Source organism: Crotalus tigris, unplaced genomic scaffold, assembly GCF_016545835.1.
Source record: "Crotalus tigris isolate CLP2741 ecotype Arizona unplaced genomic scaffold, ASM1654583v1 scf7180000024461.2689607, whole genome shotgun sequence".
In the NCBI taxonomy this organism is placed as follows: domain Eukaryota; kingdom Metazoa; phylum Chordata; class Lepidosauria; order Squamata; family Viperidae; genus Crotalus; species Crotalus tigris.
In genome coordinates, this window is record NW_024100631.1 from 1,975,276 (window position 1) to 1,988,782 (window position 13,507).

Here is a 13,507-nt window from a genome sequence, read left to right on the forward strand (position 1 = left end):
GAGAGAGAGAGGGAGGGAGGGAGGGAGGGAGGGAGGGGAGAGAGAGAGAGAGAGAGAGAGAGCGAGAGAGAGAGAGAGAGAGAGAGGAGCAAAGTCCCCAGATCCACCAGACGGGGCTTTATTGACAAAGGAATCGGAGAAGAGGCCGCCGTTTAAAAACGCATCGCGCGTCCCTCCTTCCTTCCTTCCTTCCTTCCTTCCTTCCTTCCTTCCTTCCTTCCTTCCTTCCTTCCTTCCTTCCTTCTTCCTTTCGGCCGGAGCGAAAACGATCCGGACTTGTTTCCATTCCTTCGCTCCCCTTGGCGCAACTTTCTGAGCCCCGGTCTGGATGCGGAGGGTGGATCTGGGTTTGTTCCGTTTCTTTTTTTCCCCCTTAGGCCCTCCTCGCTCCGCCCGAGGGAAACCAAGGTTTATCAACCCCAAACGTTTCCGTTCGTCCTGACCCCCTTCGGGACGATTCAGGTTGCTCCATCCGACCCGCAAACATTGGCGCTACCAGAATAATTTGATAAATACGACTTGAACAAACAAGGCGGAGAAGAATAAGGGAAAGAGGAGGAGGAGGAGGAAGGGGAGGAGGAAGGCGAATTAGCCTGGAGTGACTTATAAAACGAATGCGGGCGGGATATGAACGAATAAAATAAAGAAGCATCATTTAAACATCTGGCTTGATGTACGGTTAGCCCATACACGAAGAAGCCAAGTCCTTGGCCCTGAATTAGTTTACTTTTAAAATGTTTATTTTTTCAAGTCAATATTTATTTCTTTATTTTTTTAAAAAAAGAGTTTTCTCCAGCTTTCGTCTGTGAGGCTAATCGTCCGTAGTAATAATAAATAAGGTAGCCTAATAATACAACGCGATAATAATAAGGTAATAATAATTACCTTATTATTATTATCGTAATAATAAATAAGGTAGCCTGATAATACAACGCGACGCGACCCAAAATATAATAGGGTAATATAATATTTGATAACGATGATAACATCTGATCGTGTCGTATTTGATCGTGAAAGATCTAGCAAAAGGGATCTTTTTTTGGAACAGCTGACTTTTTTACACCCTCCAAGGACCACATCTGCCTATCCCAAAGTCCTGGGGTAGGATTCGATAGGTGGTGGTGGGGGGAAATGCGAAACATCTGGCCATCTGAACATCTGGCCGACTGTGCGAAGACCCACAATAATACCTAACCTCTTAGTCCAATTGAACCTCCGATTGTCCATTTGGAAGAATTCTTTTGCCCGTGTGTATGTGTGTGTGCGATTGTGTAAGTGTGATTGTGTGGTTGTGTAAAACCGTGCAATCCCGTTGAAATCAACCCTACCAACCGCGGGGAGAGGGTGTCTTGGAAAACTTCCCTCCCCCACTCGAAACAGCAAAAGGGCGCCGGCGGAATTATTTTTTATTTTATTTTAGTTTAGTTTAGTTTTTCTTTTTTGCACGTTTTGCAAAGCCGGGAACTCTCCGAGGGAGTCGGAGGCTTAAGAAACTATGAAATATATATACACAGAATAAATAAACTGGGCGGCACTTCGGCGAGAAAATGACTTTTTTTTTTCGACTGGATTTTTTTTTTATATAATTTTTTACCCTTTGGGGAGGCGGGGGGGGTCGACTTTGAAAGCGCTTTTCGAGACAGGCGGTTATACAGATCACATAAATCGACAGAAATAGGTAAAAAAAAAAAAAGTGCCATCCGCGACATATTTTTTTTTTGCCGGGCGTGGGGCTACAAGACCCCCCCCAAGACATTTTTTTTGCTCAGAAAAAGGGGTGCACGGCCAAAACGACGGAAGGTAACTTCAGTGGAGTTTAGATTGTTATTGTTTTAATTTAAATCATGACCCTGCGCTTCGTGATCATTTCCTGATCCTGCGGTATTGATAACAGGATTGATAACAAATCGGTAACGGTTTAGGATTTGCACCCGTGACCCAACCGCTTCTTGTTCTTTTGCGAAAAAGAGGCATTCCCCCCCTCCTTTTATGCATACAGAAAATTTTAGGGCATAATCTGAGCCTCCTTCCTGAGCTGGGGGGGGCGGGGTGGGGAAGAAAGGGTCCCTTATTTCCCCTTTAGCTTTGAAAATCTCCAAAGACGGAATTCTGTGGAAGAGCGTTAAACTTATTCAGTGGATTTAGGAGACGAGACAGAAAGAAAAAAAAAATCTATCAAGGAAAATGATTTATTTGGCGCTGGTGGATCAGGCCCATTGGTGTTCCTTCTAACCGTCTCTCTCTCTCTCTCTCTCTCTCTCTCTCTCTCTCTGGGATAACCCAGCCTAGAAAAGATGGGGGGGGGCAGGAGATGGGAAAAAGGCTCCCAACTCTTAAAAAAGTTCTCAGCAACTGTTCTCCAGCTTACTGTGGCCTCTAAAACCGAAATAAAATGGAGCAGCTGCCCTATTTATAAAATGATTATTATTATTAAACAACTTTATATAACTCCCAACTTACTCATAGGTGATGCCAGGCTGATTCATAGAAAATTCACATAAACACTGTCTCTCCGTCTCTGTCTCAATACTTCTTTCTCTCTCTCTCTCTCTCTCTCTCTCTCTCTCTCTCTCTCTCTCTCTCTCTCTCTCTCTCTCTCTCTCTCTCTCTCTCTCTCTCTCTCTCTCTCTGTCTCTTACAGAGACACACAGAAACGTTTCGTCTCTCACCAATACATTTGTGGGATTGCACATTACAAACTGCAGGATTCCAATTTCGGGTACTGGAATTTATGGAATTTATAGTCACGCTTTATGGAGAGAGTGCAGGTTGGAAGAAAGTGGGACGGGGGGGGGGTGGGGTGGAATTGTACAAAGCCAGGGTTACCTTTAACTATGGTCTCTTCACTAAGCTGAGTTGGCTAGTATTTTCCAGCCAGCAAATAATAATAATAAAAAAAATGTATTGCTACCGCATCTTGGCTGCAAAAATCGGAGCGTCCTCTAGAGGGCAGCAGGATGGAGCCAGTGGGCCCAGTCTGTGTTGCCCTCTAGGGATGATCCGTGGAATTGCTAGAGTCGGAAATGGGGAAATTACAACTCTGAGAGGACGGGGGGAGGAGGCTGTGGCTTTGTGTGTTGGGTAACCCAAATCTCCATTGTTGGTAAACCGTGGTTTATGCCCGGGCACAACTCTCCAATGCAATTCTGATTTATTCCAGAAAACATATTTTAGGACACCTTAAATCCAAGCAACACACCAAGGGAGGCTTACTTTTAGGGATTGTGTAAAGAAGAGTGCTGAAACTACCCTTTTTAAAAAAAAATCCTAGGAAGCAAAAATATAGAATTTATCTGCACAGCATCTGTTGGCCTATGAAGTAAAATATAACCCGATTCCAAAATATGTGGAAGCCCCCCCTGCTTTGCGGCTCCCTTTAGTTGTAGATCCAGGCGGTTAAATCAGTTAAAAAGCTATACCTAGAAACGCTGATGTGGGAAGAAGTTAAGGTCCACGAAAACATTTAATTTTCCGTTCATTTTTTATCCAAGACCAACGAATAAAAAAAGAGCCAGGGCGCGCCTGGATTGCATTGCTTCATTTCCAACAACAGAGACGAATCCGCGTGCCCACAAACTATTATGCATAAGGGTCGGCCGGATCTCCACTTTAATTCCAGGTTTACATGATTTTTCCCTTAAAATGAAGGGGGAATAAAGGTATATAAACACACAGGAGAAGAGAGGGGGCTGGTGGTGTCTATTTCTGTTTTTTTTTTTCTATTTTTTGATAGCAACGAGAGCAGTTTTGCATTCTACTTAATCCCGTTCGTTTCTTTTTTTCTTTCCTTTTTTTAACCAAATGCGAACAGGCGCTGTCTGAGGACTTTTCTCCATGCCTCCCCAGTTTTAAGACGCCTATAGATCGACTCTCCAAAGAGATTAATTGCAAACTGGTTGCCTTCAATAGGAAAGCCTGCCTAGGTTGCCACTTGCATTTGAGGGCCAGCAATATATATTTCCCCCCTTTTGCCAAAGCCGCGTTCAAAACTGGTTGCCTTCGATAGGAAACCATCCTTAGATTTGCATTTGAGGGCCAGCGATATATTTTCCACCCCCCTTTTTTTTTTTTTAAACCGAAGCTGCGTTTCTCGTTTTTTATAATCCGAAGCTGCTTCTCTCCTAACCGGGAACGTCATTCATCGCGTTGGGTTACTAGCAGAAATTAACGGAGCAAAAACGTTTCAAGGAAAGCATAAACGGAGACCCTACAACACAACCCAAATACCAATAATTTTTGGGGGGGTGGGAGGAAAAGAATTAATAATGTGGGCGTGTATATGTGTACGTGCGCACACAAATTATGCATACACGTGTCCTTTAAAATGTATATACATTTTATATATATGCTTTCATAAACACAGGCACACCCTTTAAAATGTAACACACACACACACACACACACATGAAGATATGTATGCACGCTTTTATACACACACACACACACACAAAGCACGCAGGTAAAACACAGGAGCACATACTGTTTTAAATTATGTTCACACACACGCACACACATATATATATAGACACGTACATATATATAGATGCACATGCATGCATATGCGCACACCATGCTTTCATGTTTATAAACACACACATGTGCACGCTTATTTTAAATGTGTATATATGTACACACACACAAGTACACACACACATATAATATAAGTTATACTAAATGCCAGGTTTCAGACACTATTTATTCTACCAATTACATTAAATGCTGGTGGCCATTTTCTTCTAAATCGTTTTTTCTTTCCTGGCCTCAGCAGCGACCATTCCTAACTACAGTAATATTTTCTCTTGCGGGGGGGGGGGAGGATGTTAATTAATTAAGCAGACGGTCCTAGAGGTGGAGCTGGCTTTGGATCCCCCCCCCTGGATGAGGGTTTGAAGGTTTCAAGGCCAGCGCCATGGTTAAAAGCGTCACACAAATTCCTGTCCGGAAAGGACGCGAAGATTTTTTTTTTGCAGCTCTTGAAAGAGGCAGGAAAATAAATGGTGGGCGAGTCACTGAATGCCTGGCTTGTTGGTTTCTCCCCCGGCGCCCCCCCCCCGCCATGGATTTGATTGTTAATGTTGCCTTCCCCCCCCGCCTTTTTTTTTTTTTTTTTGCTAACTTTTGCTGGGGAGCTTTTGCGCGGCTAAGAATTGGAGCGGCCCAGTCAATTGGGGACAATTCCATTCGGTCAAACTATCTGCGCTCTGGCACTTTCAATGAAGCTCTATCCGAGGAAGGAAGGAAGGAAGGAAGGAAGGAAGGAAGGAAGGAAGGAAGGAAGGAAGGAAGGAAGGAAGGAAGGAAGGAAGGAAGGAAGGAAGGAAAACCGAGTCTAAAATTCTGAGCACCCTTGAACTTCAGAGCGTTCAGACAGCCCTGCTTCCACCCCCTCCCTCACAGAATAAACCACAAACGAAAATGTGCCCTCGTGGGTTTGAAAACACACAGGCCCTACCCCTTTCCCAAGGCCGTTCCTCTAGATATGTCTGAGGCAGCTCCCATCATCCCCAGCCAGAGGGAAGGAGAAGGGTGACACGCATGCACGCATGCACACAAGGAGGCGGGAGGCTGCGGACGAGTTAAGAAGGACTAAAAACAGGTTTTTGAAACCTGAGGTTCCGGAGATCTTTGCCCTACCCTTAATGAACTGATCACTTATCGCCAGGAGCTAATTATTCCTCTTCTGATTACCCACCCCGGCTTGGGTTACGTTTTTCATTTCCTGCAACCTCTGCAGACGCGCTTTCGATCGATCGGGCCAAAACCCAGCCAAGGGTTTGCAGGGGAAGGGGGGAGGTCTAAAAGATGGAGTTTTTTTGCCCCAGCTTGTAACCTACCCTCAGAACCAGGCCGAATTTAAAGGAAACAAAAAGTCAGCTTTAGGAAGAGAAAAGTAGACATAGGCTGAGCCGTTGGGAAACCAACGCCGTTAAAACAGGAGAGGCCTAAGACGGTGGAAAAAGCAAGCGAGGTCGGGCACCGGCTAGCTAGGAATTAACTTTTCAGTCTTCCCTTGCGTTAATAAAATCACAATCTGTGTGTGTGTGTGTGTGTGTGTGTGTGTGTGTGTGTGTGTGTGTGTGTCTACGTGTTTCCAGCCATTCTTCAAATACGACCGGCTGCACTTCGCCCCCCCCCGCGCCGCTTTGTTCGCGCAAAACCCGCGGAGGATTAAACTGTAAGACAAACTCCACCGAGCATTCGGCATCCAAAACGCCTCCCGATCCAAAACAGTTCCCGGCACTTTCCCACAGCAAAGCAACGGCGCCCCTCCCCCCCCAGACTTTTCCGCCTTCCCCTGCCGCCCCCAATCCCTGGGAAAGACGCGCAAAGTCGGCCGAGTCCTCGCCAAAGACCACGCGCAAGGCGGGCAGGCGGGCTGCGCTCCAAAAAAGAGGGGAAAAAAAAAAAAGACCCCTTTGGCGCACAGGAGGCGCAGCGGGGCCTGGAAAAAGCGCGAGGACGGGAAGCCGCTGGAGTCCAAGTGTCACCCCCCCCAACGCATGGGAAGTAGAGTTCCTCCCCTCCCTACCCACAAACCCACAGCCCACCCCACGCCACTGTTTTAGGGACCCGCCGGGCCCTGCTAACCTGCCGGCCTTGGTGACGATCATCTCGGTGCCCAGTTGGTTGAATTCGTCCCAGAGCGCTTTCATCTCCAACTGGACGCTGACGTTGGCCACCTTGGGATTCTTCTTGACCGGAGCCTTGGTTGAAGCCGGGCCCGATCCTCCGGAGCCGGAGCCCGATCCGCTGCTTCCTCCTCCTCCTCCTCCCCCTCCTCCTCCTCCGCCGCCGCCTCCTCCTCCTCCTCCTCCACCGCCGCCGCCGCCTTCGGGAGCCTCGGAGCCCCCCGGAGGAGCTGGGTTGTTGCCCCCCGTTCCGGGCGCGAAGGAGTAGCCGCCGTGCTGCGCTTGGCCGTGGTGGTGGTGGGGTGGCTGGTGGTGCTGCTGTTGGGCCGGCGGGTGGTGAGGCGGCGGCTGGGCCGAGCAGGGCTCGTAGTGCGGCGGCGGCGGCGGCTCATGCTGGCCGTAGGTCTCTCCAGCCGGGGAGGGCGGGAGGTGGGGGTAGCCCGCCGCGGCGGCCGCGGCCGAGTTGAAGCTGCTCAGGCTGTTGGCGGTGAAAGCTGCAACATCGCAAAAGTGGGAGAGCTGCGTGAGCCACGGGCTGGAGACGGCTGAGATCATCCCAGGCAGGAGGCGAGGAAGAGAGAGAGAGGGAGAAAGAGAGAGAGTGTGTCAGGAGAGGAGGAGGAGGAGGAGGAAGAGAAGGAGGGCGGGGAGGGCACCAAAGCGCCGCCGGCCGGCCTGGCTCCCTCGCCTGCCCGCCCTGCCTTCCCTCCCTCCCTCCCTCCCTCCCGTTGGGCTCTGGGCCGCCCCGTCGCGACCCGCCTCCACTTATAGCACCCCGAACAGCCAGCCCGCCACTCCGCCGGCCGGCCAGCGGCGTGCGCGCCCTCAGAAGGGCGCCCGGAACGCGCGTCCCTGGCGGCTGCCTCCTGCGCTCCTGCCCCGCTTTTGCGCTCGGCCAAGTTCGAGCCGGAGCGCGCACGCTCCAGGCGCGCGCGCTCCACCTTCTTCCCCCCCCCACCCTCCTCCTCCTTTCTCCCCCGCCCGCTTAGAGACCCAGGCTTCGGGCTGCAGTTAAGGGGAGGTCCTGCCCTTCCCCACGTCCAACTGGGCGCTCTTCTCCCCGGAGCCGGGCCAAGTCAGCCCGTGCGCGCAAAGCCAGGCTTGGCTTTGCCCGCTGCTTCTCCCCTTCTCCGCCCAGGCGGGGTTTATGCCAGCCGAGGGCGCGCTCCTTCTGCTTCCAGGGCGCGTTCCCAGCTTGGAAGGGCGCGGCGCCGCGCTTTGTTGCCTCTTCCAGGGAGCGCGCACCGCGGCTCGTCTTGGCTTCCCTCCGAGAGCCAGCAAGTTTTCCCGCCCCTCTCCTCTCCTTTCTCTCGGCCTCCCCAGCCTGGAGGGGAGCAGGCGAGGAGGCAGCCAACAATATGCTCGCTGACGCCGCCGGGCGAGGCTGGTTCCCCCCCCCCTCCCCAACCTTGTCCGCCTCTCTTTCTCCTGGCTTGGCTGCGAGGCTGCCTCGCCGGGTGCCCCCGAAGCCGCCGCCAAACCGGTTCTCTTTGGATTTTAGCTCTCCTTCTCTCCTTCCTCTGAGAGAAGGCGGAGGGGGAGGGAAGGGGTTAACCACCTTTACAGGTAAACTCCCCCCCCCCGGGAATGTTTGACGAGGAGAGCAATCCGGTCTCGGGCCAAAAAGAAAAGGGGGGGCTGACTTCTAGAATATATATATATGTATATATGTATGAATATATATATATGTATATATGTATGAATATATATATATGTATATATGTATGTATGTATATATATATCTGCAATCTGCTTAGCGCCTGTTCTCCCGTTCGCCCTCCTGCCGGAGGAATTTGGCCTACACCAGCAAGAAGTGGAGGGGGGGCGCCAATCCCGCAACCCCCCCTTCCGACTGGCCTTGTCCCGATCCTCTCCATGGGCCCCCAACTCTAACCCTGCCCGGTTGGGCCGAGGCTCGAGGCCAGAAGAAAGAAGGCTGAACAGCTCCAGAGGGAGCCACGTTCTGAAGACTCCTCCAGCCCAACGCGTGTTAAGCTCCGGGCAATCTATCGGGGCGCCCCGAGCCTCGGAATCGGGGGCGAAAACCCCATCCATTAGGAAGGAATTTTAAATGGGGCTTATACTCGTTGTGGAGCGGGGGGGGGAGGAGGAGAAAAACAGCTTTGAGTTCGCCTTTGGAAATTTGCAGCTGGAGGAGAAGGCGCGATCCACTCTCCGTTTTATTTTAATGCCCAATGCCAGTGAAAGACATTTGGGGGGGGGAGGCGAGGAAACGAGTCAAGCGTTTTTTTCCATACATCCCTCCAACGCCTCTCGCCTTGGGGTTGGGGGGGGGGTCTCGTGCAATAATTTCCTACCGCGGTTCCTCCTCGAAAGCCCTGGGGAAGCCGCTCGCGAGAGACTTGGCTTTTGAGGCCGTTCGTGCCAGGGCTTCGGCGGCCTCGGGGCGCCCTAATTTTCTCTTCTTCCCGCGATGAAACTCTCGGATACCGTCGGTATTTATCATGCTAGAGAATAAGGGCGACGGCTTTTAATTTTTTTTATATATATTGACTGTGTGCCATTAAGTGGTTGTCGACTTTTAGGAGTATTTTTAATAGTATATATAGTAATTAGGATAGATAGATAGATAGATAGATAGATAGATAGATAGATAGATAGATAGATAGATAGATAGATAGATAGATAGATATAATAATAATAGATAACAGATAATAATAATAGATAGGTAATAGATAATGATAGATAGATAGATATAATAATAATAGATAATAGATAGGTAATAGATAATGATAGATAGATAGATAGATAGATATAATAATAAATAGATAATAATAATAGATAGGTAATAGATAAGGATAGATAGATAGATATAATAATAATAGATAATAATAATAGATAGGTAATAGATAAGGATAGATAGATAGATAGATATAATAATAATAAATAGATAATAGATAATAATAATAGATAGGTAATAAATAGATAATGATAGATAGATATAATAATAAATAGATAATAAATAATAATAATAGATAGACAGACAGACAGACAGACAGATAGATAGATAGATAGAAAATATAGATAGATGAATAGATAGATAGAAATAGAAAGACAAAAATATAGGAATTAGGATGGATGGATGGACAGACAGATATAAGAATTAGGATAGACAGACAGATGATAGAGATGTGTCTTTGTGTGTGTGTGTGTGTGTGTGTGTGTGTGTGTCTGAGTGTGCCCGTGTTTTGTGGGGAGGGGATAGAGGGAGGTAAGGAAGGATGGACAGACAGATGATATAAGAATTAGGATAGACAGACAGCTAATAGAGATGTGTCTTTTTGTGTGTGTGTTTTAGTGTGCCTGTGTTTTTTTTGGGGGGGGAGGGAGGGAGGGAGGGAGAGAAGGAGAGAGGACATTTTAAACAATCCCGAGGCCAAGCCGAAAAACCTATAAAAAGAAGTGGATAAAATCCAGAGGAAGCTGCGCTGTTTATTGTCCCTTTCCACCCTTCCTTCTTTTAAACGCTCCGCCAGTATTCTACGCTCGCTTGGGGCAGGGGAGGGGGTTTCTGGCGCTTAATTTTCAAGGTATTTTTTCTTCATTTGATAGCTACAGCGTCTCGACCTCCATCACAAATATTTGGGACAAATATTTAGGTCAAAACCCTGTGGGTTTCTCTCCTATTCTCCAGTTCAGAGCAATATTTTGGTTTTTCAAAGGCCTGTCTCAGCCGTCAAGGCGAAGCCACTTTCTTTGACCTGCAGCTCTCAAACGGAGCCACAATATTATTTTTACACGCGGTGCTTCTCCTAATCTTTTTTTTTTGTCTCAACCACCCAGTTATCCCTTCCTCTTTTATTTTATTTTTTTCATCTCTTCTGCACTGTGTAAACCGTGAATTCATTTCTTTCATTTGCATCACGCCTTTATTATTTTTACAAAGCGGGCGGATAGGAACATATCCACCACGTCGTCCTCCTATTTGCCCCCAACGACAACCCTGTGAGGTAGGTTGGGCTGAGAGAGAAGGAGTGGCCCGAAGACACCCAAGTGGCTTCCATGGCTAAGTCAGGACTAGAACTCACCGTCTCCTGGCGATTGGCTCAAAGTCGGTTTTCGTGGCGAAGGAGGGACTTGAATTCACAGTCTCCCCTTCCATCTCCTTTCTCTTATTCAGTTGAGCGCATTAAAAAAAGGCTTCTTAAGGCACTATTATCAAATTTTATTTTTGGGGGGCGGGGGGAGAAGAGAGTCACCCTGCCTCAGTTGTGACAGCGCTCCCCCAACCTGCTTGGCTAAATTAATTACATCATGGCTTGTTCAAACCAGCGTTTTAGGTGGCAGATCCAGGGATGCTAAAATAGCGCTGAGCTAAAAATGTAATTTCTTAAGGCGTGGTTGGGGGGGGGAGGGTGTCTATAAGAACAGGGCTGGCAAAGCACAAATATTGCTAGTCAGTTTTGCGTGGCAATAAGGTCTGAAACCCGGCTTGGTGGGCAGTTAATGCCAGGGATCTAGAACGCGCCATTTGGAGACCTATCTGTGGTCTCCAAATCCAGCCTAAGATAAATGCACGGAAGCTAGTTTTATTTTATTGTCCTGTAAAGGGGAAAACAAGCCATTTTCGCCTCTTTAAAATAAATGGGGGGGGGCTTTTTTAAAAAAAGGATCCTGTGGCTGACGAGGAAACATCTTGATCATTCTTCCTCCCAGATTTTGCCAAGCTACCCCTTTGATTAACCACGGTTTAGCAATTCACCGATTGCAAAGAGTCTGGACTGCGTTGAATCCCACGTTAAGCCACCTGTATCGTTCGTGGATTCTCCCCAGGGGCTAACGACCCCAAAGCCTATTGTCTGAATCCGGGGTACAGATTCCTGTATTTCTGCCTCCGACAGGCTGCATGCCACCCCTCCCCCTCTCCACGTGGACTTAACAGACACGTGAGTTTGCCCTGGAGCGGCACAGCTCGTGGCAAGCTCGCTAATATGACAAATAGCTGTCATTAACAGAGTACTGCTAGGTTTATCCACCCCGTATCTGAGCTACTCGTAGCTTCTGGATTGTTTCCCCCATCGGAAGAGACTTCCCAAGAGAAATATATATATATATATATGCACCCCAGTTTGTGTTCTATTTGTGTTCAGTGGTGAATTTACTTCTCGGGAACGAAGCAAAGCCCTTTGATAGAAAGGACTCTTAAGTTTCTGTTCCGAAGGCATGGTTACTTAGAGACAACGCGTTACTCAGAATTAACTAAGGGTTTACTCAGAGAATCCCGTTTTCTTAAGCGGCACAGCAGGATTTGCCCAGCGGGCTTCTGCTAATCCCCGAACTGTCCCGAGCTAACTTTTTCTAGGCTGACCTATAAACTAAGCAACTAACTTAAATCGAGATTCAAGCTTGTGTGAATGCAGGCGCGGTTGGATCTGGTGCCCCGGTGGACTCATTTGATGAGCCCTAAAAGAGACCCAGGTCCATAGACCTGTCAACAAAACCGTGGGGTGACAATGGGGCAGCGAGGGAGGGGAGAGGTCACTTCCCCAGCCATTTCAAGCCCAGCTATTCTAGATGGTTGACGTGTGAGGACGTAGGGGCACAACCTGGCTTCCTCCGAAACAAGCCAACTTTGGCCACTTCGTTCGCCACCTTGCCTGCATCCCAGCCACCCTGCAGTTTCAGATTCACGGCTATAGCCAACCGGTCATTCAGGCTGCCAATTCTGGGGTGTTCCTTACGGACGCGCATCTTTGAGACCACACAACCGCGGTGGGACAGGTAGATGAGCAGAAGAGACAAGATTCGGGGGTCCCACGAGCCTCCACTAAGTCTAGGCAAGACTCGGTCGTAAGTTTCCTGAAGCCGTGCTCTGAAAGGCGGTTGGATTTCAGCTGTCCGTCGACAGGACGGCAGCCGGGAACGTCGGGGAAGACCGGCATAGCTTGCTGGACAGCTAGCGCGGCTTAGCCAGGTTTCTGCGCCTCCATCCCGTAACGCGTTGGCCTGGAGGCCAGAAGCCCCCCCAAAGCCGGCCTATTCCGAGAGACAACCCCCCCCCAGTTCAATTGCAAGAGAGGGGTTCGTTTTTAAAAGGGAAGGGCAGCCTTAAGCAAGGAGGGGGTCTTTAATCGGAGGTACGTTAGTGTCCTTATTTTAGGCGAAAGAGCAGGCAGATTTAAGGGGGGTGGATGGGTTGAGGAGGGGGGATTTGTCCCCCAGGCAATCCCCTTCGTCCGAATCTCGGCCGGGGAGGGTGGTCCCCGGAGGGGTAGCGGAGAGCAGAGGAGCCCCGGAGTTTTGGACCCCCGCGCGCAGGCCAACCGTGATTTTTTCTTTCCGCGCCTTACCTTCCATGTCTCGGGTGACCGCGCTGAAATGCATCCTTCTCCGGGCGACGGCGGGGGGGTGGTAAGCTTTGCGAAGGCTCCCGCCGGCGAAGGCGGCGCCGGGCAGACAGTCCAGCGCAGGTTCTTCCTTCTCCTCCTCCTCCCCCTCCTCCTCCTCTTCTTCCTCCTCCTCCTCCTCGCTGGCGCGTTCGGCGGCTGCAATCAGAGAAGCGATGCTGAACGCGTTGGCCTTTGGGGACAGGGGGCTCGCCTCGTCCATGGGAGGCGGGGGGGGGCAGCGGGGAAACCCGCCCGACGGCGCCTTGCCAGCCCCAGCTCAGCGCTCCAGGGGCGGCTGGCCTGAACGCGGCCGGAACGAGTGGCGAGGAAAGGCAAGCGGCAGCGGAGGCTCCCAACGCGGCTCACCCCTCAACCCCCCCCCGGGGCCCGTCCCTCCCCAGCCCCTCCCCAGCCCCTCGCCGCCTTCCTCCCTCCAACCAGCTGGCGGAGAGCGCCGCCGAGCGCGCCTTCGCCCTGCCCCGCCGCCGACACCTCCCGCGCTGGCGGCAGGCAAAGGCAGCGATCCGG

At 50.0% G+C, this 13,507-nt stretch overlaps 1 protein-coding gene across 3 annotated transcripts in view; it reads right to left on the reverse strand.

Annotated features, from left to right (window-relative positions):
- TBX1 (T-box transcription factor 1) overlaps positions 1-13,306 on the reverse strand; it is a 46,653-nt gene extending 33,347 nt beyond the window's left edge. Inside the window, exons 1-2 of one of the 3 annotated variants that reach the window (XM_039332345.1) lie at positions 12,941-13,306; positions 6,589-7,174 (exon numbers count right to left, since the gene is read on the reverse strand). In XM_039332345.1, coding sequence (XP_039188279.1) covers positions 6,589-7,174; positions 12,941-13,199 — 845 coding nt within the window. In that variant the 5' untranslated portion in view covers positions 13,200-13,306. Of the gene's footprint in view, positions 1-6,588; positions 7,308-12,940 lie in introns of those variants that run through there. The other 2 variants (XM_039332343.1, XM_039332344.1) reach the window with 2 other exon arrangements.
- Positions 13,307-13,507: the final 201 nt, after the last annotated feature.